The following is a 27004-nucleotide window of genomic DNA, read 5'->3' as shown; positions in this document are numbered from 1 at the left end:
TCCTATTCAAGAATTGAGCTTGTTTTTGCTTGAGATGGAAAAAGTTGGCAAAAATATCTATAAAAGTACTCTGATGCTCAAATTAATAAGAAGAGAAGATGAATATGATGTTACTTAAAGTAAGTAACATATTTTTTTACAGAGTTTGAAATTTATAGAATGTTACTTTTTTAGAAAAATTAAAATATTTACTTATTTTTTGATATCTTAATTTATTTTTGAGCAGATTATTATCAACAAGATTTTTTCTAACTAAAAATAAATCACGTTTATTATTGTGTTTAAATTTCGATTTATAGACATAATTAGACTGAATTATAACTAGCAGATCACTTATTATTATTCATTATGCATTTAAATTAAGCATTATTTGTGGTAGATAGGAAGTGAAGAAAGACACAGAAGAGTATGTACTTGTTAAGTTACTAGCTTGGGAGAATCTACAATGTAGGTGCCAGACTGGCTTTTAAATGGTACATACACCCTGATTCTCTCGTAACGATGGCAAGGCCAAGGACACGATTGAAACAGTGAAAGTAATCCCTTTAATTTGATTTTGATATTGATTTGTCAAGTGTCATCAACTACACCGTGCTAGTAGTAGTTGAAGCTAATAATAAGCTAACTGAAAATCATATTTTAATTATTCCTAGTATAATTACCACTAGACCTTGTAAGTTGAAAATCAAGGTCAGCTGAATTCGTGGTCAAAGCGATTGAATTTGACGCTACTGCTTCTTTGCTTTGACAGTTCGTGGTTACTATCGTCTAATGCTTGTAGCTCTCTGCATACACAGTAACTATAAAGTGTGTGTCTGAGTCTTTCCAATTTGGATTGAATAGTCCCGAAAACGATGCAAATACCAGTAAATCATTACTGATTGATGTTATGCATGTCTATCTACACTAGACACTGACCACCATAACTACTAGCTGTTTAGATTATCATAACCAAATAATAAGAAATAAAACTCTTCTATTTTTGTAACAACAATAATAGTAATAATAGTTTGAACAGAAGAATGGTAAACTAAAACTCGATAAAATAAGCAGTCATGGGGATGTAGCTCAGATGGTAGAGCGCTCGCTTAGCATGCGAGAGGTACGGGGATCGATACCCCGCATCTCCAATTTTATTCATGTTTTCTATACTGATGATGCGACTTCTTCATTTTGAGTCAAAAACAAAATTCATACAATCAACACTTGAAAGTGCATAAACAATATTAGTTCAAGATTGTTATTAACGTTATATATCTTCTCAACAAATTGCCTTGATCGATTTATTGAATTATTAATTTTTCATTTTTGAGCAGAATGTTACAAGTCAGACTTGTAGTCTTTGTTTCAAATGCAATTATCATTACTCTTGTATTGTCAATAATATCATTAATCGAAATTTCATTTTGTAAGTCATTGATTTACTTATTGCTTTCCAGCACCAATCACTTTGCCAAATTCACTATACTAAATCCAAATGAACAAAACAAGGGGAAAAAAAAAAGAATACAGTAGTAACTATTTACAAAACAAAAGTATAAACAAAGAATAACAATTTCACTAAATCAAAACTTAAACATTTAACTAGTGATGGCAAAGTCACAATAACATACCATATCACCTTAGCTGAAATTCTTGATGTGAATTACCAACTACGTGTTCAGCTGAGGTTCTGCGAAGCTATTTGAATGAGTTACAGCAGTAATAGCAGATTTTGACTTGTCTCGTGAAGATCCCAAAGCATCTAGGAAGAACTTCTTGTTAGGGATAATACCATCTCTATCCATATGCCTTAGCAATTTATCCACAAGCTCCTTCAAGTTGGCTTTAGTGTAAACCCTAAGAAGCTTATATGTTGAAGCATCAGGAAATACTTGAAAAGTAATTGCCCTCTCCAACAGAGAATCTGCTTCCAATGGTAAACCATTTATGCGGTAAACATCAAGCATAACACTTAGGGTTGATGCTTTTATTTGAGACTTTGACTCAATTAGCCCTTCAAATAAATCTCTAGCTTTGGAAATGCAATCACAGTATCCATATATGTAGATGAGACTTTTGTAAGTGATAAAGCTTGGTTTATAAACCATGTCAGTCATTTTTCTGAAAACATTTTCTGCTTTCTCCTTCAATCGTGCCTTGCCATAGTTCAGAATCATGGAATTAAACGTAGGCAGTGTTGGTTTCTCCTTGGACCTCAACAAACTCTTGAATACTTGTTCCATCTTATCGAATTCCTGCTTCTTCCCGTATGCATTGATGAGCAAATTAAAGATAGTCAAGTCAGAGCTTACGCTTATGGCTTTTCAATCGAGCAAGTACTGATTCCATTTCGCGGATCATTCCATTCTTTTGAAAAGCATCCATGACACCAATAGACGTGTAATGATACTCTCATCAAGATCCTCGAACAAAGAATTCACCTGATCGCGATAAGAGCATTATACACACAAGTAGGCATAAAGCATTTATCACCAGCCCTATGTTTGACGGTCTTGCGTGAGTCTTGCGTTCATGAGCCAATAAAATTATCCACTTGTTGAAGGACTACCTATTATACAATCTGCTGGAAATTAATCATATTTCATAGAGAAATTAATAGATACATGTAACGTATGTGTATAACTGTATATAGTATGGAAGAGTGACATAGATTGAACTAAGAGAGGTAAATAACAGAGAGAGAGATGAATGAGCGCATCAGTGCAGAGCAGCACTAGTACATGTATCTTTCTCCATATTGCAAATCTTTCAAAACAACGAATCAAGCATTGCCAAAACGAGAAAATGTGAATTCAATCATGACACTCCAAATGAACGATTGAATCTGAACATTAATAACTAATAAGCATTTAACTGAAATAAGCATTTTGCGGTTAATCTTGAAACAAAAAACACAACAAAATGAAGTCAATTAAAAAAAAAAAAAAAGAAACACGAAGTTGAACGTGTATTTCATAGATTCATGATGATGAACACAAACTGAGGCTGCAAGCAATGAACCAATTATCTAATTCTAATCAATAATAACTAATTACATCAAGTTAAGCAAATTATCTAAACCTACATCAAAATTTAAAATTGAAAAAACTCAGTATAATAAGTTTATAGAATAAAAACTGAAAAAAAAAAAAAAACTCAACTCAGTGAAGAGTGAAGTCAGTGAACTCACCCACACTGCAGAAGCAGAAGCAAGAAGACGGTGACGGAGGAACGAGGATGTATCATGAGCAGAGGAAGAAGACGCATAGAGGAAGTAGAGGCAAACTAAGACAAGCGGTGCGGGGACGAGGCATAGGAGCCAACGGTGACGGCAAGCAGGCGAGAGAGATAGAGAGAGAGCTTCGAAGAGGAGCAAAGCAGAGATTGCAGAGGAGGCAAGGCGAGGCACGAGACGGAGCCAAGCGGCGGGGACCACAGAGACGGAGGAGGCAGACGCGACTACGCGAGCCGTGGCGCGGGGAAGAGGCAGTTAATCCGGCGGGAGAGTGGCGAACGATGACCTCCGTGGTTGGCTAGCGTGGTGAGCCGTGAGCGTGCAGTGAGTGAGGTAGAGAGTGAGTGGCTGAGCTAAGGAGAAAGACAGAGGTTGGGGTTGGGGCTTAGTCACCAGAGGAGACAGTTCATAGCCCATACTTTGACCAAGACAATGCAAAATGTCTTTTATCTTCTTTTATTTTTTAAAAAAATTAAATTATTTTCTTATATTTTTAAATTTTCTTCACTCTTCGATCTCCCCAAAGCAAATAGTGTTTGTTGTTTTTCAGACAAATAACGGGAATTTCAATTCCTAATGAACAAGATCGTTGGGTCAGGGTGGCACACAGCAACTCCATTCATATTACTCATCAGGTAACTCCATCGGAACTCGAAACTGATGAGCTTATAGTTCCCCTTCGACGAGAGACCTTGTTAGCTACCAGCCTCAAGGAGAAGCGTTTTATGCATCCTTTCAGAGACATTCACTTTAGAGGATTAGCATCTTTCTTGCAAACCAATGTCATTACATGTCTATTCCTATATGTACCATGAACAAGTACGTATCGATTCAGTGTATGAAGCCAAAGTAAGTACAAATAAACACTTCTCATGTAACATGGCAAAAACAAACACAACTAAAGTATAATGTGCTCAAATTTCTATACAATATGTACTCTATATACTACATTAGACATAAACACCTTGCTGGTGCATCCTTCAAGAGAATTACCCGAGTGGGAGCACATTTAGCTGGTTCACATGCATAAGAGGGGAATCTCTCAAATTACTTTCAGGAGCCTCAGATTGATGATGACCTGCTGAAGATGATTCATCAGGTGCCACTGCCTCCTCTTGATTCAACTGACCAAGACTTATTCTCCTCCAATTTGATATCTCAGCAAGAACAGAAGCTACAAACATCACAGCCCCAAAGCCAGTAAATGTGGCAAGCAAAATAGCTAGAACAGCTTGCATATGAACCTGCCATCCCAAATAAATGTATCAAATTACTTGGAAACAAAAAACAGAAGTATCGAATTACCTTATATTAGAAGAAGATTGCATCATGCAATTTCTGGTTTTTTAAAAACAATGCCTCTATATATTTCTTTTACTGTAAACATGTTTGTAAAATGGATTTCTTACCAATGAATAGAAAAGGTGTCCACTGACAACCACCAGAACAAACTGCACAGTTGCATAAACCCAAACATGATTTCTCCTCACTAACAACAAATTTTGGAGGAATCAGTGTAGTGGTAACAAAGGCAAAAATTCAGGTGAAGAAGTGTTACCTAAAGGTACAATAAGCCCTACCCATTGTTGTAGATGTCATGCTACCAAGAAGACCAAGTATACAAGAAAATGGAAGAGACATGGCAACAGCACCAGAGCCCATACTTGAAACCTGTCACCAATCAATAACATTAGGATTCATGTGTGGCTCATAGGGAACCATCATCCAAGACCAAGAATAGTTAGTAGTTACACTCACAAGAAGCTGCTCAAGAAAACAAAAGTAAGCCAGCATGTTGACAACTACAAGAATGGGAGCATCCTGCCAAACCCTGAAAATTCTTTGCATTAACTCTGTTGTCACATGTTGGAAAAAATAAAGAGAAGCAAAGCAATAATTTACCCTTGCCTTGTTTGAGAAATCTCAGCATGCTGCCCTCTAGGTGCAGTTTGAAGCCGCAAGAGAGTCACAGGTAAGTTCTTAACTTCTTGCTTGCAAACATCACATGTTCTGTTTCCTTTAATGCTAAACCATTTAACTGCACATTGTTGGTGAGCCAGTGAAAGTTCACCTTTGCAACTACACTCCAATTTAAGAGTATCATCAGCACCTTCCCCCAATTCAACCATACAAATTCTACAAACAGCTTCTTCTTCGGGAATATCTTCACCACCATCCTCATTCTCAACTGAATAGGAACCCTCACATTAACAAGTTGGTTAGTAGAATTCAATAAACATGGAGCAGTTCCTGATTGTTTGGTCATGAATAATAAGAGATTGTATATAGTGTGTACAGAAGGTGAATTTCATTTTCGAAAAGGTTTATTATAATACAAACATGTGAGGAAAGTGTTGGTATGTTACCACTATCACCAGATGGAGATGTCGCTGATGTTGGTGTGGTTGGAATTATACGAAACATTCCACCTACACTTGTGCTCCCTGCCTTGTTAAGTATTGGAACTGAACGAGAACGATGCATTGGTAATTGGATCCCTTTATCCTGCAAAATAAGGATCAGATAAGAATCCAATGGTGGAGAAGTGTGCAAGCACATGTAGCACAAGTCTACTGCAAAAGCTGCAAAGGTAGTTACAATTGAAGCTAGATAAGCAGCATTTCCTCCATGTGTGGACCCTGGATTAGAGTGAGCAATCGGTGTTACAGGCAAGGATGCCGTGTTCTTCCCTCTAGGGGTGATCAACTTTGTAAGTGAAAATGTCCTCGGAAGAAGAGGCTTCTTTGGTGCCACCTTTGGTGAACCTTCGAGTGCAAGAAAAGCAGCATTTTCGATCTGCTGTGAGCTTGTGCTCCTGATTTTTAAAGTGAGTTTGGGAAATAAAGTTTTCATAGTTGATCTATTCCTTGATGCTGAAGGGCTTGGACATGGTGAAAAGGCCACTTTTCTTGGAGGAGGAGTTAGAGGCATGTTTATCCTCACAAAATCTTCATCCACAGTGCTTGTTGTTGGAATCTCCAAGATGAGGCTTTTCCTAGTCCCATGTCGTCTACTTGAGAGTTCCTCAGTTATTTCAAATGATTCTGGACCCTAGAAGCAAAAGGAAAACTTACTAAGGAACATGTAAGACTGCGAAAACCTATTATTCGCCAAAATGGAGGAGGTTATGATCAATGAAATGGCAGATGAATCAAACAACAATCATAAGAAAGCCAAGAAGGAGTACCTTTTCGATTGTGTCGTCATCAGCTCTGTTATCCTCTCTGTCTTCAGGAGCTTCAGTCTCCATAATGCAATAATTTAATACAACAAAAGCAGCACATACAACTAGTGCTTATTATGGTCCTGACGGGAATAATAACAATAAGACCTTCTTGTTCCTTTGATCATGAGAGATAGAAGGAAGAATCACAAACTGGATATAGTAAAGCGTGGAGAAGAGTGGCACCATGGAGATGCTATGACCTTCAACTACACATCTTTCATATTATTATTTTTTCCTTCTTAATTTAAAATATATATCATATCATATACTTGGTATATGGTATTCAGCGGCTTCAACATCACTCTTATGTATTACCTTTTCTTTTTAATTATTGTTTTCGGTTGGAACCTGGAACCTAAATTAAGAAACAGAGAATAAGAGAATGCACTACCTGCCGTATACTTAGTCAACTTTCAAATATTTGTATATTAGCGGCGGGTATCACTGTATTCTACCTCACAATGCAAGGTTTTTAAAATATATTATCAATAATTATTTCCACCACAGCAATTAACATGATTCGGAATGATCAATGGATTATTTAATAAGGGTGATTTGCTAATTATTGTTTCCATCTCAATTTTCTATTAATCCTCCTATATATTGTTTGCTAGTTGACTAATTGTTTTTCAATAAGGACGTGTTAACCTCTCTTTCTCTAGATCTACATCTAATGTAGTTATTTAAAAGGGAGGCATTGGTACGAAATTTGTACTCCATAGATAATTATATATAACATTTTTTATTACGATATTTTTATAATTCAATTAATTAAGGGGTGAAATTTTAAGGGTCATAATCTTGTTTTAGCCTATTAGGTGGAAGACGTGATCTAGGTGATATCTATCCAAGTGGGGACATTTTCGTGCAAATTGTGTGTGTGGACTAACCACAATTACAACTTACAAGACCATAGTCATTTAATTTTGACTATTATTTGAGTGGCATGAGTTATCACAAATTCAGATCTTTCAAAACTTCTTCATGAAACATGCCACTAAATCCATATTCATGTTTGCACATTATTTTTATATATTTTAGTAGTATTATTATTTCCTTTCAAACATACATAAACTATGTTATATCTTAGCTTCCTCTCTCTTCCAAACAGATAGAAAGGTGTATATTATAATCATAGTCATAACTCATAACAATATAAACATTTTAGTGTGCAAACATCATCATCCTATTGCTCTAGGCCTCTACTCATGGCCCCCTAATCATTAGAAAATGTTATATCAACGTTGACTTAGTTGTATATACCTGATCTCCGAAGAACGTTTTAGCAATTTGCTTTACAGTAAACCTAACATAGGAAAAAACTCGAGAAATGAATATAATAATAACTACAACTCATATATATATATATATATATATATATATATATATATATATATATATATATATCTGACAAGTCACAACAAAACGAACCGCATCAGCATGTTTATTTGTTCACAATTATATACTCTATACGTTGTATAGAGAAAAACTTTAAATTTCAAATAAAACTATAATATAAGTGTATACTTACGTGGATATATATGCTGGAACCAGGTACTAGACAAATATTCAAATGATGAAAATAAATTCTTTTGTGAGGAGAAAATTTTAAAAAATATTATCAAAATACGTTTACCTTTTTCTTAAAATTCAATGCTATTATCTTCTCATATCATACTTAAATAATTTATATTTGTTGAGATTTATAATATGTCTAATTTCGTAATCAAACAATTTTCAGTTGAATTAATAATAATTCCATACGCCACAGCTTCGATATGTCAAAATGTCAATGATTCGTTGGTAGCTTATGTTATGCTTATTGGATTATGCATCTTGTGCAGAGATGTTCCTATTTTGGAGGGTCAACGAGATGGTACTAACAACTTAGGAAACAATTAACCCCCGACCAAAAGAAAAGGACAGAAAACAATAACCCATGATAAAATCCAATTTGCATTTGATCTTGCCACTTGATCTCGTTTGAGATGATGAATTTGTCTTCATGCTGACCGAAATCCTTTTAGCTTATTTTTCTTTATATTAATTTCGATACATACGAATGTAAAGATATTGAATAAAATTTTACATCTAAGTTATTATAACTCTAAGTCCAATTAAACTAAATATTTTAAATATATATGCATACGTTTTAATGTTATTGTTTTTTTTTCTTTATCTTCTTTTTTAAATTTACACATACAGATTCTTCTTCTCTTCTTCTAATTTATTTTTCTCTATATTAATTTCAATAGATACGAATGTAAAATATTGAATAAAGCTCTACATCTTGCCGTCGCTTCATCTTTTTCTTTGATGCTACGTTGTCGTCTTTTTCTTTTTTTTTCGTTATTATCATTACTAACAACACTAACATTTTGCTAACATTTTTATTGGTTCTGATTTTCTTTGGTGTCATCATTAAATAATTTTGATTCATTTTTTAGTTTATTTAAGGTTCATTTAGATCCAGAAATAAATTCGATGTGTTTTTGTTGATGATTAAATCTTTTTTACTACTTGTTCAAATTTGAACTTATTTCGATTTATTTGTCAATTAGTTGAGGTTCACTTGATACTATTGATAAGTATTGACCAAATTTTTTATTCCTTAAGTAATTTCGGTTCTTTTTTAGTTTAATTGAGGTTCATTTGGATCAAAAAATGAATTTGATGTGTTTTTGTTGATGATTGAGTTTTTTTACTGCTTGTTCAAATCTGAACTAATTTCAGTTCATTTGTGTGTTAATTGAGATTCACTTTATGCTGTGGATAAGTATTGACCAAATTTTTTAACAACGAAGAATAAAATTATTCATTATCACTTTATTCAATTGCATTAGATTCTATTTTATTCCATTCAATTTATCTTGAAATTCATCCCAACTTTTGGGACAAATAGTTCATCGACAATACACTTGGATTACAAATGAACCGAAATATTATTATACAACACCATTGTATAATAAGAAATGAACTAAAAATTATGCATCCTGTAAACTCAAAAACTCCTTTAAATTTAGTGCATTTTTGAGTTAATTGTGTCGCAATCACTATGTAATTTCGGTGCATTTGGTTTTCTTGTCCTACACAATTCAAAACTCTTCTTCCTCCTTCTCATCATCTTTTGTTTCGTCTTCTTCTCCTTTTTCATATATTTTTCTTCGTCGTCTTCTTCTTATTTCATTTTTTCAAAATTCTTCTTAATTTATTCTTTTGAGAGAAATAAAACCAACAAAAATAGAAAAAAATATCAAACAAAAAAAAAGAATAAATTACCACAATAACATAAAAAAAAAGAAGGAGAAGAAAAAATAAAAACAAAATGCAGCAATAACATCACCAATAGAAGAAGGAGGAAGAGGCGCACGAAGAACAAACACAAAGTGAAGCGGAGTTTCGTTTGCGTTAGTGAAGCACGTGTGTACACGCTACGTATAATAAAAAGAGTTTTTATTGGGTTTAGGCCAATTTGATTAAACTTAATTGCCAAAATTACTTAAATATATAACTACTCTCAAAAACATTTTATATTAATCATATAATTAACATATTCTGCTGAGTTAAATATATATCATTTTTAAGCTAAAGTATTTAGTTATCACTATTCCTAGAATTTATCACTAAGATGCTACTTTTTTAAAACATATTTTTATCAATGTGTGATCATTTTAATATGGTAAGATTATTGTATATAGTATTACGTGAATACTGAATACACACTAAATAGAGCTACGGTAATTAAATAATGACAAAATGGTAACATATTGATAATATGTTTTAAAAGTTTTTTTTTTTGCCCATGTTTTAAAAGATTCAAAATCATACTCCTGGTTAACAGTGGATGAACAAGAAAAGAATAATTTGGGCTAACAGAGTAGGCCCAGTATATTAAACCCATATTAGTCCAATCGTTTCAACTACCAAGTTCTTCAATCATGAGTCATGGCAAAAAATAAAAAAATGGGTATTTGTATACACGTATGTTAATTCCTTGAGAAGATGAAGATAAGTTTAAATAGTTTACTTTAACATGCTTAATCAAAGTAGTTGAGATCATTATGCTCTATGGTAATGAGCTCAATGATGCTATTCTAAAGCGAGTTTATTAAATTATCATGAGAATAAAGCTAAGGTTTGGTTGAAAGCATGATGCAGTGGTGAAGCTTTCTTGTACATTATGGTGTTCCCGACACTAGAAAGTGCAAAGTCCAGGTTGTCCAGGGTTGCCTAAGATGCAGAGTCCAAAGTGTCGCATATTATATTGATGCTGTGTGTACGGTGTTAATATATAATTAATCGCATATATTACAAATGCATCAAAAGAATCGATAAAGATAATGATGGGATTTTTATTGAATAAAGCCATAATGTTAAAGAAGCTTAAATAGGACACATGTTGTATGCTTATATTATACATACATATGGATTCTTCCAAGGCCTTCTTCTCCCACTCTTCCTTCAAAGCATCCATAGCCAAGACACTCTTCTTCCGTGCACTCTTCCTTGCCTCTGCTATCTCCTTGCTTTCCTTGCTCCGATTCCTTCCTACTCTCCACTTCCTCTCAGCCTCACTCGCCCCTGAAACACACCTTCAGTGTCTCAACCAAAACACTTCTGGCTCTTACTTGTTCCAGAGCAGGGTCTACAACTCCTTCTGGGACTCCTTCAACTGCATCAACCATGCCAACTTCACTACCTCTGCTGTCAATCACCTATTGCGTAACCACTTCTTGAACCGTAAAGCTACCTCCCTCTGCGTTGGACAACCCTCACCAATGCCTGCTGTCTCTGCAATGCGACAACTTGGCTTCACTAGTGTCACCGCTGTCTCCCTAAGCCACAACACACTCTTGTCTCAGCTTCACTATCAGGACTCTTCCTTTGACTTCGTCTTCACCAAGGATGTGGACAAGGTTTCTGTGCCTGCATTGCTGCTGCTTGAGGTGGAGCGGGTCCTCAAGCCTGGGGGAATTGGCGCACTGCTTATACGTCCCAATCATGCTCCTTCTTCCTCAGTTTCATCCATGTTGAGATCTTCAAGTGTTGTGGATGTCACTCTTGTCAACGGCATTACCCTTGTGGTTTTCAAGAAAAGAAGCTCTTCTGCATTTGTCTTCAATCACCACCTTCAAGGAGACTGTCCAAGTTTGAACTCCACCAAGCCTCTTATAGAGCTCATGGAGCCTCTTGCTGATGAGGAAACATCTCAAGAGCATGAGAAAAGAATCTCATACTTGCCTAAGTTGTGAACATGTCTAATAGGAAGAGATTGGTGTACATTGACATTGGAGTTGGTGGGGTGCCTAACAATGTTACTAATTGGTTCTTTCCATCTTACCCCATTGATTTTAGAGATTTCAATGTATACTTTGTTCACTACAATACTTCCATCTTGTTGTCTCATGTGAAAAGGCCTGGCATAACCTTTGTTTATCATCCGGGGTTGTCCTCGTCCTCCAAGGGTGAAGAGTTTGACTTCCATGCATGGTTCAAAGAGACAGTGCAGCAGGCTGATTTTGTGGTGTTGAAGATGAATGCAGGGAATGTTGAAATGAAGTTTCTAAGGGATATGTTTGAAAGTGGAGCCATATGCTTTGTTAATGAATTGTTTCTCAGCTGCTCAGAAAACACGGAAGAAAAAGGTTGCATGGATATTTACAAGGGACTCAGAGATAGTGGTGTCTATGTTCATCAATGGTGGGAAGCAGATGAGTTGCATCAAGGGTCTAACAAGGTGGTTGATGTTCGGTAATTATTGAGTTTTCAGATTCTTGTGTTCATGGTTTATTTGATTAGAGAAAGAACTATTTAGTGTTGTTGCTGTTGTGTACTACTTTATCTAATGTTATGACTTATGCATATCCACGTTAATTTATAAATGGTTTGTGTAACTTACTTGGGTTTTGATGGAAAGTGTAAATTTCCTGTATCATGAAATGCGAATAATTCCTGGTACAAATTAATGAAGGTTACTAATCTATTGAAATGCTTATAAATGTTAGGTATTGATGATACTTGTGTAATTTGTGACGAATCAATTTTGACAATAAAATATCGCTATTTACTTTACTCTTCCACTTTGGATATTGTGGTCATTATGGAGCATGATGAAGCTATTTAGTATTTACCGACAAGGATGTGATGTAGTCATAAAAGTAGAGAAAACTTAGATTCGAAACAAAGGCTAACTACATTCGAAAAGGGATTAGTCTCCTGAGAAGCAAAAAATAAATGAAATTATAGATACATACATATAACAAAATGATGTCATCCAAAGAAATGAGAAAAGCATTCAATTATATTTTAGAAGGGAAGCCAAAATCAAATAAGCATGGTGGAGGCATTAGCTTACAAACTCAGGTGCAATGCCAGCCGCTTGACCATGTCACAGAATATGTCATAAATAGATTCCTTTTTTAGAATTTTTTTACCCCCTTTTTGGGGTGATTATTGGGAAAAACCCAGAAAGTAAGGCAAACTATCAAGTATATATATATAACACAATTTGGAGTTTGGACTGTACAGGAAGCTTGAGTCAACTATCACTGTCTTCTTCATCTTCTTCACTCCTGAGGTTCGGCTTCTGCCCCAACCTTGATCTCCAGAAGCCTCTCAACTGGCTGTCTGCAGATTGGACACCTATTTGTCTGGAACCTCAAAACCTTCGCACATCCACTACACATGCACTACAACAAGGGAAGATTGACCACAGTTGAAATATTGAGGAAAGACAAAACAACTCTGGGTGGAAATTTTCATGATGAGCTCCATGAGTATGCAAAACATCAATGAAATATATATATCACTTTGTAACTTGATACCCATGATATGATATCAAGGACTTTACACATGGAGCTCATCCATGGAAATTGCGTCCCGTTTTCCCCCAAACCGAGCATACACGTAGAGTTGATGAAATTTGCCAACAACATCATATATCACTTCGTAGTAGCTTGATGCTCATGGAATGATATCCATGACTACCACTGGCATCATTCTAGTAATGAAATGATCAAGAGAAAAATTAATCCAAAAAGGGGAGACAGTGAATACCATGTGACGGCAAGGAAGGACAGTCGTATCCCTGGGCTCTGACAGACAAATAACACATTCTTTTCCTGGGTCATTTCCATCCACTTCACTCTCCACTGAATTTCCAATGCCATATATCTCCTGCAGCTCATACCTCAATCCATTCACCCACAAGATCTGCTTGACAACCTTCACCTGGAATTCCCCTTTCTCCTTCTCAAACACTGCTTTTGTTATCTGCGAGTTTGTAATACCTGTTACTGGAGTTTCATTAGGTCCGTCATTTGGAGTTTCATTAGATCCTTCATTTCGAGTTTCATTTGATCCATGCTTTGGAGTCTCATTTGATCCGTCATGATCGCCCAACATTGCATCTGCCTTAACTACTAGAGGATAGATATCCATCTCTCCCACTTTCAATAACTCGGACTCCTCAAATTGCAAAAAATCAATACCAGTTCCAGCTGGCTGCCTAAACTTCTGGCCAAGACCTTGCTGGAAATGTACAGTCACAGGTGGAAGAGAATCTTCCTTCATTGGAGTAAGGATGCAGCCTTCACCTTCTTTTGCAAAGAAAAGTATAGTAATGCTGTTTTATACAGACAAAAGGAAACACAAACTAATAAATAACGATAGCAGAAAATATTCAGATCTATAATCTTGAAAGATTGAAGTTGGTTATATGATTGAAGGCATAGGTAAGTGACCTTTCAATCACATTACATAATATACAGTAAATATACTTAACAAATGTTGATATTATAAGTGAAAGGGTCAAGCACTGAACAGGAATAACTGAGAAGGATGCAAAAAACAATTATAGGATGAGAACAGCATTCTTGAAAACCTAAAGGAAATTCTCAAACAGATGAAAACTTTATTATATTGCCTAATGCCTAGTCTGGGACCAGATTAAAAAATATATCCAAAAAAAAAAAGAAAACAAAGTAAGAGCACACAGGGTAGAATTTATAAGCAATGTTGATTATCAAATGAAGATAATCTTCATGTTTGCAATCTTTAGCAGCAACTCACGTTTTTCCCCAATTGCAAAGGATATTGAACCCTAGCAAGTAGCAACATAAATATTTTAGTAGTTTTAGAAAATATAATTAAAAAATAAGCTATAACCAAACTATTAAGCTGTCTACAATCATCAACTTATCGCGCATTCGTGTAGATGCAGACTCATATATATGATCATATCAATATTTACATTTGAAGAATGCTGTTTCAACACACCGTTATAGCTTAGATAGAGCAAAATGTTGTGTCCACAATAGCAACCCACATTACTCCACATTGGTAAATGGATGTTCTCAATTCTCATTACAATTCGCAAATCAAGTTAACCATCATTCTAATTCAAAAGGGTTGAGCTGATAAGATTAACATCTATCAATTGAAGATAAATAAATTAGTCCATTCAAGCCATTTACCATATTAACACTAACAAGCAAGGTGAGTTGATAAAATCCAGTATAAGCTCAACAATCATGATCTTGCACTATCTTACAACATCAATGATCATTGTAAACATCATATCATATCACAAACATCACCACGAACAACAACCACCAAACCTTGTCCAACTTAATCAATTAAGCTTCATAAAAATCAAGCAATGCCATAATATCCATTCATAGAACATGACTACATACCAACCATTGACATCTATATTTTTCCCCTAAAACAAACATACCTCCCAGAAACGGTGGCGTCAAATGTGAATGAAACAAGGAACTTCCCAGGGTTCTCTTCATCAGCTTCAATCCTCAAAGTTTCCTTCTTGATGTTCACATCATTTTTTATAGTAACCGCCTTCTGGTGCTCCACATACGGCGTCGGAGGCATAGGCGCTGCCGGCGGAGGATACCGCCCCCACATCGGCTCCACCGCCGCGGGCCGGTGGTGGTGGTCATAGGGTGCCGGCAAAGGCACCGGCGGCGGATAATAACCGGGATAGTTATGATATGGAGTCGCAGCAGCAGGGTACACGAACCGATTGGCTGTGATTTCCGGCTGTGGCGTCACCGGCGGCGGAGGAAGAGGTGGAGGATGGATCCTCCGTCCACTTCCGCCACCGCCACCACCGTGTCTTCTGCGGTTGCTGGCACTACTACTTCCTATGTTACCCATATGATCACTCTCAAAAACCCTTTCCCCGTTTTTCTTCTGCTAGAGCTACCAATTGAAACTTCGGAGCTGAATTGGAAGAAAAATGAGGTTGGATTGGAAGAATTGAGGGTTAAACTTATTGGGTATTTGATTTTGATGTGGAGCTTCAAAGGGTGTTTGCTGTTACTGAAAAAATATATGACATAATTTAAGAGAAAGAACAAAAAAAAAAAAAACAGAGTAAAGCTTGTTTTTTTGAACCCTTTCCCCTGTTTTTTTTTTTTCTTAAGTACAGTTAAAAAACTGAACTTTGAGCTGAATGAAGAGTAAATTGGGGGTTGAACAAGAGGGTTAAGGGTTAAGGAAATTGGGTCACTGAATTAGTTGTGGTAATTGAAAGGGTGTTGTTGATCCATGTGAAAATGTAAGGGATGTTGTGAGAGAGAGGTGGAAAAGAAAAGAACAGGGGATGGGAAATGATGGTGAGTGGGTATTTTGCATAGAAATGGAAGAACAGAAAGAAAGAAAGAAATTAGAGATTCGTTGTGGTGGGTGTAATTGGGGTTGCGTAAAGCTCCACTCAGCCAGCTTGAGAAACACCATTGATGGAGCAAATGGATGGGATGAAAAATAAAGTGACCCACTTTTCCTCTTTTTCTTCTTTCCCCTACTTTGGTTTTTGTCATTTTCCAATTTTCCTAATATAATACTCTTATTTAATACCATAAATAATTAAGCATGATGTGGCTGAGAGGGTTTCGAGATTTTATACAGCTTTGAGAGTTAATTATTTACCTCAACAAGTGCATTTTGGCATTTTCTACACGTCATTCCTCTGTAGCCTATTCCAATTGCGGCCTTAATTTGATCATCATTTTAGTTAAGTTAACATCTCCAACTTTTTTTTTTTTATCAAAATTATACTTTCAAATTTTTATTCAATTTGAAATGAGTTGTTCTTTCTTTACATATTCCTATCTATTAATTTTTCAGTGCAATAATTATTTTGAATGGCTAAAATACAGCTCAAACTGACTTGACTGACCCCAACTAATAACTTAATTTAGCTGGTATTCCCACTCCATTATAGTGTTTTCCTTCTTGTAATGTTTACAAATCTGTCTGCTTACTTATTTTGAGCTTCCTTTTTATCAAGCTAAGTTCATAAATCATAATAAGCTCGCAATCTTAGTAAATTATGAATTGAAGGTTGTTACTAATATGCAGCAACATACATTTGGCATGCTACTATATATAGTTTAACAATTGACCTATTATATTGAACTATTTGATTTTGTTCCTCCCTTTATTTTAAGGTGATTCATTATAGCATAAGATGTGACACTTTGGCGACTTGATTACAATTCACAAAGTAGAAAACAATTATGACAATGAAAATCAGTTTCAACGGCTCGGCAATGACCCCAAATAGAGGGATCTGTAGCAGTTTCTAAAGGGGAGATTAAGTGGGTGGGGGTTTAGGGTGGTGCCATACACGTGTATTTCACCACTACTGCTAGTCTGCTACTATTACAATATACATATAAAGACAAGCTAGTATGCTGATTGTTGAATAGTTAAGCAGCAAATCATTACATATCCTCCTCTTTTAAGATTGCTTGTTCCTATAATCCTATGATTTCGCTCAAAATATGGCCTTAAATCTTCTAAATATCATTATTAATCCAATAAAGATTCCTCTTATCATAGGCTCATAGTTGGCTGGTTTTGTTTTTCCACTCTCATTATTTCTAAATGACCAAAATTGCACTGACCTACTACTGTTTTCCAACTATCCACTTATATGCATGGCAAAATACCGAGACAAAAATGCCACAAAATATTTATTATTAAAAAAATGACAAATTAATCCTTGACTTTTTTGTCAGCAAACATTTAAGTCTTTGAAGATTTAAAAATATATTTAAGTCTTGGATCTTTTCAAAATTTGAACATATCGATCCTTAAGTCAAATTTGTCAATTTTAAAAATTCTTTTACGTGTGTATTCGTATCAACCATGTCAGTACAATAAGAGTCATGTTTGATTTTTTGTTGAGTCTGACGGACCTAAATAAATATAAGAGACTTATATGTCTAAATTTTAAAAAAATTAATAACTTAAATATATTTTTAAATTTTTAAACATTTCAAGATTTATAGATTAAAAGGTCAAATATTTATTTGTCATTTTCTCTTATTATTATTGTTGTTAGATTGCAGAGTGTTGGTAGGTTTCAATTAAGTGGAGTCTACAATTTTTTAAAAAAAATAATAATAAAGAAAAAAAATGGCTTTAAGCCACGAGGAGGAAAGAGAGAGAAAGCACGAGGCTTCTTTCAATTTTTGAAAGAAAGCAAAACGAGGAGGGTTTTGCAACCCCAAAGAGAAGAGAAAAATGGGGAAAATGGCAGTTATAATGTGCTCTGATTACAATGTGTTTTGATTAAACTGGTAAATTTATTTTATTTTTTTTATGAAATTTTAGTATGTTATTCTTAGTGTAGAGATAATATTATGATATAATTTATTAGTTGTTTTTTTTTGTTTGATTTGAGATACCCACTTTATGAAGATTTATGTTGATTCTAACAATTTTGATAATATATTTTGTTGATTGTTGAGATGTTCTAGTATCACTAAGAAGATTGTTTATGTACTCATTGTTCTGATAGTGAAATATTTTACTGGACTAGGTTCTGTGGATTTTTTGTCCCTCTTTTAGAGATTTTTTCACGTTAAAATTCTTGTGTCTAATTATTTAATTTCTGTCATTATATTGGCTGTTTGTAGTATCTTTGGTATTGCCTATTTAATCACACAAGTTGTGAAAAAATTATTTTTGGTGCTTCCGCTGTTAGACAGGTTCTTGTTTCAACCTTTGTTGAGTTTTCCTAATAAAGTGGTATCAGAGCTTTGGTTGTTTATCTCGATTAAATAGAGAAAAATATTCATGTGCCAAATATGGTCAAATAGAGAAAAATACTCATGTGCCAAATATGGTCAAATTGAATTACCAAAATTATTCGATTTGGAAGTAAGGACCTGTATGATCATGTGGAGGGGGATAATAAAAATCCAAAAGTACTAAATCTGATGTTGAATGAAAGAAGTTGAAATCGGAAGATAGTTGCTTTGATTAGGCAATGGCTTGATTTTAGCGTGTATCTACGTGTTGACACCGAAACGAATGCCGAAAAAATGTCGAATAAATTGAAACAGTTATATAAGAAGAAAAATGTACAAAATAAAGCATTCTTAATTAGAAATCTTGTCAATATGAAGTATATTGAAGGAAAATCAATATTAAAAGAATTTAAATATTTTTTAAAATGAGACTAGTAAAAAAATTTTAAAACTTACAAAAAAGAGATTCCCGCGTTGAGTAGCCAAATAATTTAATTTTTATTATTTAATTTATATTTATGCTAAATCTTTTAGCAAAATATTAAAATAAAAAGAATTACAGAATAAATGAATATAATTCATTACATGCATTTTGCTAAAAAATATTTAAATATTGATTTAAACAGATATTATTAATGAAATAATAGACAAAAATTTTTTTTTTCAAAATATGTAGCTAAAATAATTTAAGTATTTTTGAAAATGATATTAGTAAAAAAAATGGCAAAACACCTCTTAAAAAATACTTTAGACACTAAAAGAATTTACGTGTAAAATAAATTATTGTGTATTTTGCTAAAAGAATTTAAATATTTTTTAAAATGATACTAGTAAAAAAAATTTAAAGCTTACAAAAAAGAGGTTACCGTGTTCGATAACCAAATAATTTAATTTTTATTATTTGATTTATATTTATTGCAAATCTTTGAGAAAAATATTAAAATAAAAAATTACAGAATAAAGGAATATAATTCATTACATGCATTTTGCTAAAAAAATATTTAAATATTTGTTTAAACAGATATTATTAACAAAGAAGTGAAATAATAGACAAGAAAAAATAATCTATTTCTTCAAAATATGTAGCTAAAATAATTTAAGTATTTTTGAAAATAATATTAGTAAAAAGAAATACCAAAACAACTCTTAAAAAACATTTTTGACACAAAAAGAATTTACGTATAAAATAAATTGTCGTATATTTTGCTAAAAGAATTTAAATATTTTTTAAAATGATACTAGTAAAAAAAATTAAAACTTACAAAAGAGAGGTTACCGAACACGGTAACTAAATAATTTAATTTTTATTGTTTAATTTATATTTATTGTAAATCTTTTAACAAAATATTAAAATAAAAAAAAATACAGAATAAATGAATATAATTCATTACATGCATTTTGCTAAAAAATATTTAAATATTGGTTTAAACAGATATTATTAACAAAGAATTGAAATAATAGACAAAAAAAATAATCTATTTCTTCAAAACATGTAGCTAAAATAATTTTAAGTATTTTTGAAAATAATATTAGTAAAAAAATGACAAAATACCTCTTAAAAAACATTTTAGACACTAAAAAAATTTACGTGTAAAATAAATTTTTGTGTATTTTGCTAAAAGGATTTAAATATTTTTTAAAATGATACTAGTAAAAAAATTTAAAATTTACAAAAAAGGGGGTTATCGTGTTCGGTAACGAAATAATTTAATTTTTATTATTTAATTTATATTTATTATAAATCTTTTAGTAAAATATTAAAATAAAAAAATTATAGAATAAATGAATATAATTCAGTACGTGCTTTTTGCTAAAAAAATATTTAAATATTTGTTTAAACAGATATTATAAACAAAGAAGTGAAATAATAGACAAAAAAAATCTACTTTTTCAAAATATGTAGCTAAAATAGTTTAAGTATTTTTGAAAATGATATTAGTAAAAAAAATGGCAAAACACCTCTTAAAAAATACTTTAGACACTAAAAAAATTTACGTGTAAAATAAATTGTCTTGTATTTTGTTAAAAGGATTTAAATATTTTTTAAAATGATACTAGTCAACAAAAATTTAAAACTTACAAAAAAGAGGTTCCGATAACCAAATAATTTAATTTTTATTATTTAATTTATATTTATTGTAAATCTTTTAGCAAAATATTAAAATAAAAAAATTACAAAATAAATGAATATAATTCATTACATGCATTTTGCTAAAAAATATTTAAATATTTGTTTAAACAGATATTATTAACAAAGAAGTGAAATAATAGACAAAAATATAATCTATTTCTTTAAAATATGTAGCTAAAATAATTTAAGTATTTTTGAAAATGATATTAGTAAAATAAATGGTAAAACACCTCTTAAAAAACACTTTAGACACTAAAAGAATTTAAGTATTTGTTTAATTCAAATATTGGTATAATCTTATTAAAATTTTATTCGATACTGATGATAAATGAGTTTTGAGTTAATATGTAAATCGCTCGAAATAAAAATAAAATAGCATGACTCATTTAATAATGACAATAAAAAAACTTAAATATAAAATAATAAATTTATTTTTAAAAAATTAATAAAAATTTAATATTTAAAATTTAAATTAATTTTAATTACTAACATATTTAATTATAAATTAAAATATATTTTAACTAAAATTTAATTAAATAATATTATTCGAATTAAAATATTGATTGAAAACTGAATTTCAAAAGACACATAAGATTTTTCATTGTGGCATAACCGCATAACATTACAATGACTTATTACATTTTCCAAGATATTACATTCTCAAGATATTACATCTTCCAAGATATCACATTCTCAAGATATTACATTTTCCAATTACATTATGTTTGTTGATTCATTGTTGCTCTTGTTCAGCACTATTTCGATTTTTTCTTCTTTCTTCCTTAAATATATTTCACTTCTAATTTTATTTTGGTGTCTGATTTTGTCGAGTCTCTTTTTTTACTTGGACTTTTTAACACCATTTCTTGTTGCTTTCCATTTGATTCAAATTCGTGGCTTTCTTGTTACTTAGGATTTATTGTTGCTATTATTAATTATTAATGAGGTAATTCTGAATTGAATAGATGTCTTTATTTTTTATCATGTTGAGTGTTATATTCTTAAAATTTATTTTAATCAGATGGTTCTAAATGATAGATTAAGTATGTATGTATGTATGTGTCAATGGGTTGATTAGATGGTTGCTGGATTGACGGATCTAGTTGCAGTCTTGCTCTTATTGTTACATAGAAGGTTAACTGATATGATTCAAGATTTACCTTTTTCTTTGGCCAAAGTACCAACTAAGATTTAAGAATAGAGAGATAAATATTTATTTACTTAATATTCTTGCTGAGTTGTGTAATTAGCATGACTTATATGCTCTTAAACTTTGAGTTGATTCATTGATTTGGGCACATATATCATGGTATGAATTGTTCTCTTTATTATTAGAATGTATAACTTGGCTATCTTTTAATGAAATTTTTTTTTATTTTCAGTTGTGTAGACTATTGAACTTTTAAACTTCATTGTTGTATTTGAATTCTTTTTGTCCTTAAATTTTATTAAACCAATACTTTGTTAGCTATTGTGTATTTGTATTTGTTGATTGCAATGTTATGATTTTGTAAAATAGTACGGTAGTATTTTTTTTTTTTGAATTGATTAAAATTTGCACTGCCTATGTTTAACATTTAAACTCTCACTTTCTCAGCCCTAGGCAATTGAATCGAATCAACCACTGCCTATGTTGCATCTAATAAGAGTTTTTGGAGTACCCTCATCTTTGGTCCTTTATAATTTATTTATTATTTTATTCTAAAACGGTTTTTTATGGTGTGCAACTTCATTTGTTGATTCTAGTCCAGAACAGATTCTACATTTTATCAAACACAATCAGTCCTACACTCAAGCTTGCAAACCAAAGTTCAATCCAGAATAGAATATGCCATTTGCATCTTTCAACAACAGCCCTAACCTTGGCCTCTTAGATCAAAATAGCTAGCCCCATAGAAGATGGAAAAACTATCAGCCCCAACCTTGGCCTCTTAGATCCAAATAGCTAGCCCCATAGAAGATGGAAAAACTAGCTGGAATTTTGTTTTTGATGATGGAACTTTGATGAGGTAATAGTCATTATGTATTTTTTTTTTTTTGAATAAGGTATTATTTGAGTTTGATTGTGTATACATGTAATTGTGTGATGATGTGTTGGGTATGCATGTGTAGCAGGTATGTGTTTTGGTGACCCTTTTGTTTCCTATTGAATAATACAAAAATGCATGTCTGCTATTAGTGTTTGGTTTGTGGCTGATATGTTGTTATTTTCATTTTCCTAAAGAAATGGCAGCACGAGATCAAGCGCCGGGCCCAAATCAATATAATTGTAAGTTTTTTTAATATTAATGCATTACTATTATTAGACTTTTGTTCTTTGGTACAATGAACACTTAATTTGAATTTTAGTATGGTGTAATATAGGTTCAATTGTGCAGTGATTTTTTAAGGTTGTTTGAAGAACTTAAATAAATGGTTTGTGTATGTTAAGAGTGTGTCAAGGTAGAGATAGAGTAGACTAAAGAATCAAGTCTACCAATGAAATAGACACAGAATACAAAGGGTGAGGGCACTTTAGCCTAATTCCACTAGGATTTAACTTAAGTTCCCTGGAGGGTCCACTATCCTTAAGTGTGTATTTCTTTCTCTGATAAACTGATAAAGCTTAATCACTGAGATAACATTGTATTATTGCACAATCAGGGAGGGGAATATCCCCAATTCCCAAGAATTACAATGAAAGAAACTATCCAGAGAATAGCTCTCTGTTGTAACTAATCAAAACAGAAAATTCATCTTAACAAACTTTCCTTCCTAACTTCTATTTATTCAAATGTTGCTGGCTGTGAAATGTAATTAATGTAGAGTAATGATCAAATTAGGTGCTGATTGATGATTTTGGGGCTCATACTTTGTTTTGCTGATTGTTGTCTGTGATTAAGTGAATATTGAATTTGAACTTGTGCGAGATATATGATTCTTGGGCTGATTTGTGTCCTTGTGAGTTTAAGATTGGGGATTTTTCTGTTTTGATGTTGTGTTAAGGTTAGAGGATTTGATCAATTGCTCGTTTAATCTTAAGTGTTACTCTTTTAATTTCCTGCTATTCCCAATTTAACAAACCGAGAAAAAGTATATTTTTACCAAACCAATTTGCATCAACGGGTGAAGTAGCAGCGGTTGACAGGTTTCGGTTTTGAGTTTATGTTCAATTGTGACTATCCTAAAGTCATTGTAGTCATGCCATTGATTAATGCTTTAATAAATATATATAATGCCACCACATTATTTTTTGGTCTTGAAGATGTCCTTATGTTGAGGGGTGGTAAACCAGTGTTCATTAAGGATAAAAAAAAATTATACGATGACGCGCAATGCATAGAGTTGGTTGGTGTCCCATTGGCGGATCACCCTAAACAAAAAAATGTTATTGATCTAAACCGGCTATCAGAATTTGCAAGTGCTCCGGTTGACAATGACCCACATTTATTGCTTCGGAAGTGTCGGGCAGCTGCATTGTTGGCGATTGGATCTATGATAATGCAAGATGCATCAGCGAACATAATCTCATCCAAATTCCTACAATTGGTTGAGAATGTAGATGACATTAAGGGCTATGCACACGAATCTTCTCAAAATAAAGAGAGACCGTAGTGGATCCACCAACGTTCAAGGTTGCGTCATCGCCTTGCAGGTATATAAATATTATTCAAACATGGATAATTTATTCTATCTTAAGATTTTCCCTCAGTTCTAATTTTCTTGCAGGCATTTATTTTCTCCCATCTACCTTCCGTTATGCATGTATGCTATAAAGATATTCATCCTGTAGTACATCAGGGGTTCCCACTTATGTGGAATTGTTACTCACTTTTGACGAAATCTCGACTGGAGCCTTCACATGATGCATTTCGTATGGTGACTGATGATCATGTAAGAAGCTTATTTATTTTATTTTATATGTTATCTTTTTTAACTTTTTAAAAATTAATTGACCTTTTAATATTAGGTTGTGTGGAACCATCAGGGGTGTTTGCCCAACAAAGGACAGTTGGTAGATCCATTACCGCTGTCATTTGTGGCAATTATGCGCTATCCCATCGTCCACATGTAGCGTATCAGCAATTCCTCGATGGAGAGCCACACTTTCAGCCAGAGTGGCTCGATGCCTTCAGATTGATCCGCGGCCGAAGAAGATAATGGAGGATGCTATGCATCAAAGTTTGATTGCCTCATGGGACTCAAGAAGCACTCGTTTGATAACTGAGGCACTTTCCATTTAAACTTTCTAATAATCATATCTTACTATGTAAAATCTGAAATTTTGGGTACTTATTAGTAACCTAGCTACATGCAGCAGCCTTGACTAATTAGCTTAATCATAGACTTTACTTAGAAAATTATTATTACCTAATTCCGCTCCTTACATAGCCATTGGTATCTAGAAGCAACACAGCATGAATTTATTTGTCTGTTTTGTTCTGTTTTATTTTTTCATTTTTCATTTAATTTAAATGACAGCTGCAATATATAGAGTATGTTATTGTTAGTATTATGCAAGTCAAAGGTTTGTCACACGTCATATATCAAATATCATAAATGAAAGGTTGAGGGTTGTACAATAATAGTTGAGCAAATGAGAAGTAAGTCAAGTAACCTGAATATGATTATACTTAATAAAACATAATTTACATTAGGAGAAATGTTGGGATTAATATATTTTATTAATCTCAGTCAATACTTTGAAATAATATTTTATTTTTATATTATTAAAATTTAAAATTTAGTACAAAAATATTTTTTTTAGTCAAATATTAATTAAAAATAATAAATTTTTGAGAAAATACCATTCTTCTCCCGTGTGAGATACTAAAATGAATCTTTCCTCTCTTTTATTTATAAAATATATATTCTCCTTCTTTATAACTTTTAAAAATCTTTCTCTTTAATCCCTATTAAATTTTGTGTTAATTAATATTAATTTTATCTATTTTTTAAGAAAAAATAAATTATTTTTTATAAAAATATCCTTTAACAAAAATTTTATTTTACATTTTGCTTATCAAAATTCTCTTTAATAAATTATTTTTTTATTGATTAAATTGTATTTTTATCAAATTTTTTTTCTAAGATATCTTTCAATAATTTTTTTAATTATTAAATTATAATTTTATCAAAATTTTCGTTAACAATTCTTTTATATTTTACTATTAATTTTTCGATATCAATATATATTATTTAACATTAAATAAAAAATCTTTGTTAACAAAAATTTTGGTAAAATTATAATTTAATAATTAAAAAATTATTAAAAGATATCTTAGAAAAAATAATTTAATTATAATTTTTTTTAAATATTTTGATAAAAATATAATTTAATTAATAAAAAAATTTATTAAAAAGTATTTTATTAAGCAAAATTTAATAAAAAAAAAGATAAAATTTTTACTAAAAAATATTTTTGTAAAAAATAATTTATTTTTTCTTAAAAATAAATAAAATTAACATTAGCTAACACAAAAAAAATTTAAAATGGATTAAAATGAGATTTTTTAATAATTATAAAAAAGAAAAATATATATTTTATAAATAGAGGAGAGGGAAGTATCATTTTAGTATTTTGTAGGGAAGGAGAGTGGTATTTTCTCTAAATTTTATTGGTGATGTAATAGTTACTATTACGTTAATATATCTTTTTATAATATTAATAGGTTTTTGTGATGTAAGGAACAAATCAAGTTGATCTGACTGTAGAATATTGGACAAAAATTGGGTTTACTCAAATTAAGATATCCTCGGATAGACTCAGTTAAGGATAATGGCCGATTAAAACATATTCAATAGTAGTTAAGCCTGAAAGAAAAATATGTTGAATATCTTCCTAAAAATGTGCACATTCTTCATGTGGAAAAGGACGTAATTGGTACATTCACCTATTCGATAATGCAGCTTAGCTTGAACTTTTATATATATATATATATATATATATATATATATATATATATATATATATATATATATAGAATCTGATGAACTCTTTCACACTAAACCACTCTGAATAATTTTTATCTAATTAAATCGTCTATCATGCTTAATGGCTGCTAGTGATAATTTAGAGAGGACACGGATGCCGGGCCGTTGACTTTACAACCTAAATAATTGATGATTGACATACACATCCAGCTTTGATGAATTGCCAAAATAAAAATATATATATAGCGTTTAGCGTAGGCACATGAAGAAGACAACATTTTGTTATTTCTAGTTAGGGAAGCTTAATGTCTTGGTTATTTTTTTTAAAGAAAATGTTTAATAACATAAAAAATTAGTTAAAAAAATCAAAATTTATCTTATTTATTAATTAATAAATACTAAATAAAATAAATTTTGATTTTTTTCTCTCTTTATTTAGTATTATTTTTTTAAATAAA

The 27004-nt window shown here is 32.0% G+C and overlaps 3 protein-coding genes, 1 non-coding gene and 1 pseudogene across 17 annotated transcripts; 3 read left to right on the top strand and 2 right to left on the bottom strand.

Moving 5' to 3' along the window:
• Positions 1 to 1057: 1057 nt before the first annotated feature.
• On the top strand, positions 1058 to 1130 carry TRNAA-AGC (transfer RNA alanine (anticodon AGC)). The gene has a single exon. It is a non-coding gene; the product is annotated as a tRNA-Ala (tRNA).
• A 290-nt stretch (positions 1131 to 1420) lies between these two features.
• On the bottom strand, positions 1421 to 6889 carry LOC112728988 (uncharacterized). 13 transcript variants are annotated; one of them, XM_072210355.1, is made up of 10 exons: positions 6405 to 6873; positions 5816 to 6268; positions 5584 to 5722; positions 5120 to 5405; positions 4976 to 5048; positions 4798 to 4888; positions 4627 to 4706; positions 4211 to 4461; positions 3173 to 4017; positions 1421 to 2563 (listed from the first exon to the last, which is right to left on the bottom strand). In XM_072210355.1, the coding sequence occupies exons 1-9, from the start codon at positions 6465 to 6467 to the stop codon at positions 3963 to 3965; spliced, it is 1491 nt and encodes a 496-aa protein (XP_072066456.1). In that variant the 5' UTR covers positions 6468 to 6873; the 3' UTR covers positions 1421 to 2563; positions 3173 to 3962. The 13 variants fall into 13 exon arrangements, with proteins under 13 accessions (XP_072066456.1, XP_072066455.1, XP_072066457.1 ...); XM_072210354.1 differs by having other exon boundaries at positions 1421 to 2551; XM_072210356.1 differs by having other exon boundaries at positions 1421 to 2551; positions 5126 to 5405; positions 6405 to 6847.
• Positions 6890 to 10783: 3894 nt separating this feature from the next.
• LOC112728986 (uncharacterized) lies at positions 10784 to 12442 on the top strand (annotated as a pseudogene).
• Positions 12443 to 12713: 271 nt separating this feature from the next.
• On the bottom strand, positions 12714 to 16291 carry LOC112728987 (probable E3 ubiquitin-protein ligase LUL2). Its single transcript, XM_025779359.3, has 3 exons — positions 15181 to 16291; positions 13500 to 14067; positions 12714 to 13132 (listed from the first exon to the last, which is right to left on the bottom strand). The coding sequence occupies exons 1-3, from the start codon at positions 15615 to 15617 to the stop codon at positions 13010 to 13012; spliced, it is 1128 nt and encodes a 375-aa protein (XP_025635144.1). The 5' UTR covers positions 15618 to 16291; the 3' UTR covers positions 12714 to 13009.
• A 5070-nt stretch (positions 16292 to 21361) lies between these two features.
• Positions 21362 to 25195, top strand: LOC112728985 (uncharacterized). Of its 2 annotated transcripts, none has more exons than XM_072210353.1 (5): positions 21362 to 22642; positions 22858 to 22902; positions 24025 to 24267; positions 24342 to 24506; positions 24583 to 25195. In XM_072210353.1, exons 3-5 carry the CDS (start codon positions 24175 to 24177, stop codon positions 24685 to 24687), a joined length of 363 nt encoding a protein of 120 aa, XP_072066454.1. In that variant the 5' UTR covers positions 21362 to 22642; positions 22858 to 22902; positions 24025 to 24174; the 3' UTR covers positions 24688 to 25195. The 2 variants fall into 2 exon arrangements, with proteins under 2 accessions (XP_072066454.1, XP_029146831.1); XM_029290998.2 differs by having other exon boundaries at positions 23878 to 24267.
• The last annotated feature ends 1809 nt before the right edge of the window (positions 25196 to 27004 follow it).

The sequence above is a fragment of the Arachis hypogaea genome, chromosome 12 (assembly GCF_003086295.3).
Source record: "Arachis hypogaea cultivar Tifrunner chromosome 12, arahy.Tifrunner.gnm2.J5K5, whole genome shotgun sequence".
Taxonomy (NCBI): Eukaryota; Viridiplantae; Streptophyta; class Magnoliopsida; order Fabales; family Fabaceae; genus Arachis; species Arachis hypogaea.
The sequence above is the reverse complement of the archived record's forward strand: the minus strand, read 5'-3'. Positions and strand labels throughout refer to the sequence as shown.

Bases quoted from the DNA above. Each gene is read 5' to 3' on its own strand.
- LOC112728985 (XM_072210353.1), top strand. From the start codon at position 24,175: ATGACATTAAGGGCTATGCACACGAATCTTCTCAAAATAAAGAGAGAC. The intron at 24,268-24,341 runs GTATATAAATAT...ATTTTCTTGCAG, and splicing joins GTTGCGTCATCGCCTTGCAG to GCATTTATTTTCTCCCATCT. The intron at 24,507-24,582 runs GTAAGAAGCTTA...TTTTAATATTAG, and splicing joins GTATGGTGACTGATGATCAT to GTTGTGTGGAACCATCAGGG.
- LOC112728987 (XM_025779359.3), bottom strand. From the start codon at position 15,617: ATGGGTAACATAGGAAGTAGTAGTGCCAGCAACCGCAGAAGACACGGT. The intron at 14,068-15,180 runs GTATGTTTGTTT...TGTATAAAACAG, and splicing joins GACGCCACCGTTTCTGGGAG to CATTACTATACTTTTCTTTG. The intron at 13,133-13,499 runs GTATTCACTGTC...CCCTTGTTGTAG, and splicing joins TCCTTCCTTGCCGTCACATG to TGCATGTGTAGTGGATGTGC.
- LOC112728988 (XM_072210355.1), bottom strand. From the start codon at position 6,467: ATGGAGACTGAAGCTCCTGAAGACAGAGAGGATAACAGAGCTGATGAC. The intron at 6,269-6,404 runs GTACTCCTTCTT...TTTTGCTTCTAG, and splicing joins ATGACGACACAATCGAAAAG to GGTCCAGAATCATTTGAAAT. The intron at 4,707-4,797 runs GTAGGGCTTATT...ATTTGTTGTTAG, and splicing joins CATGACATCTACAACAATGG to TGAGGAGAAATCATGTTTGG.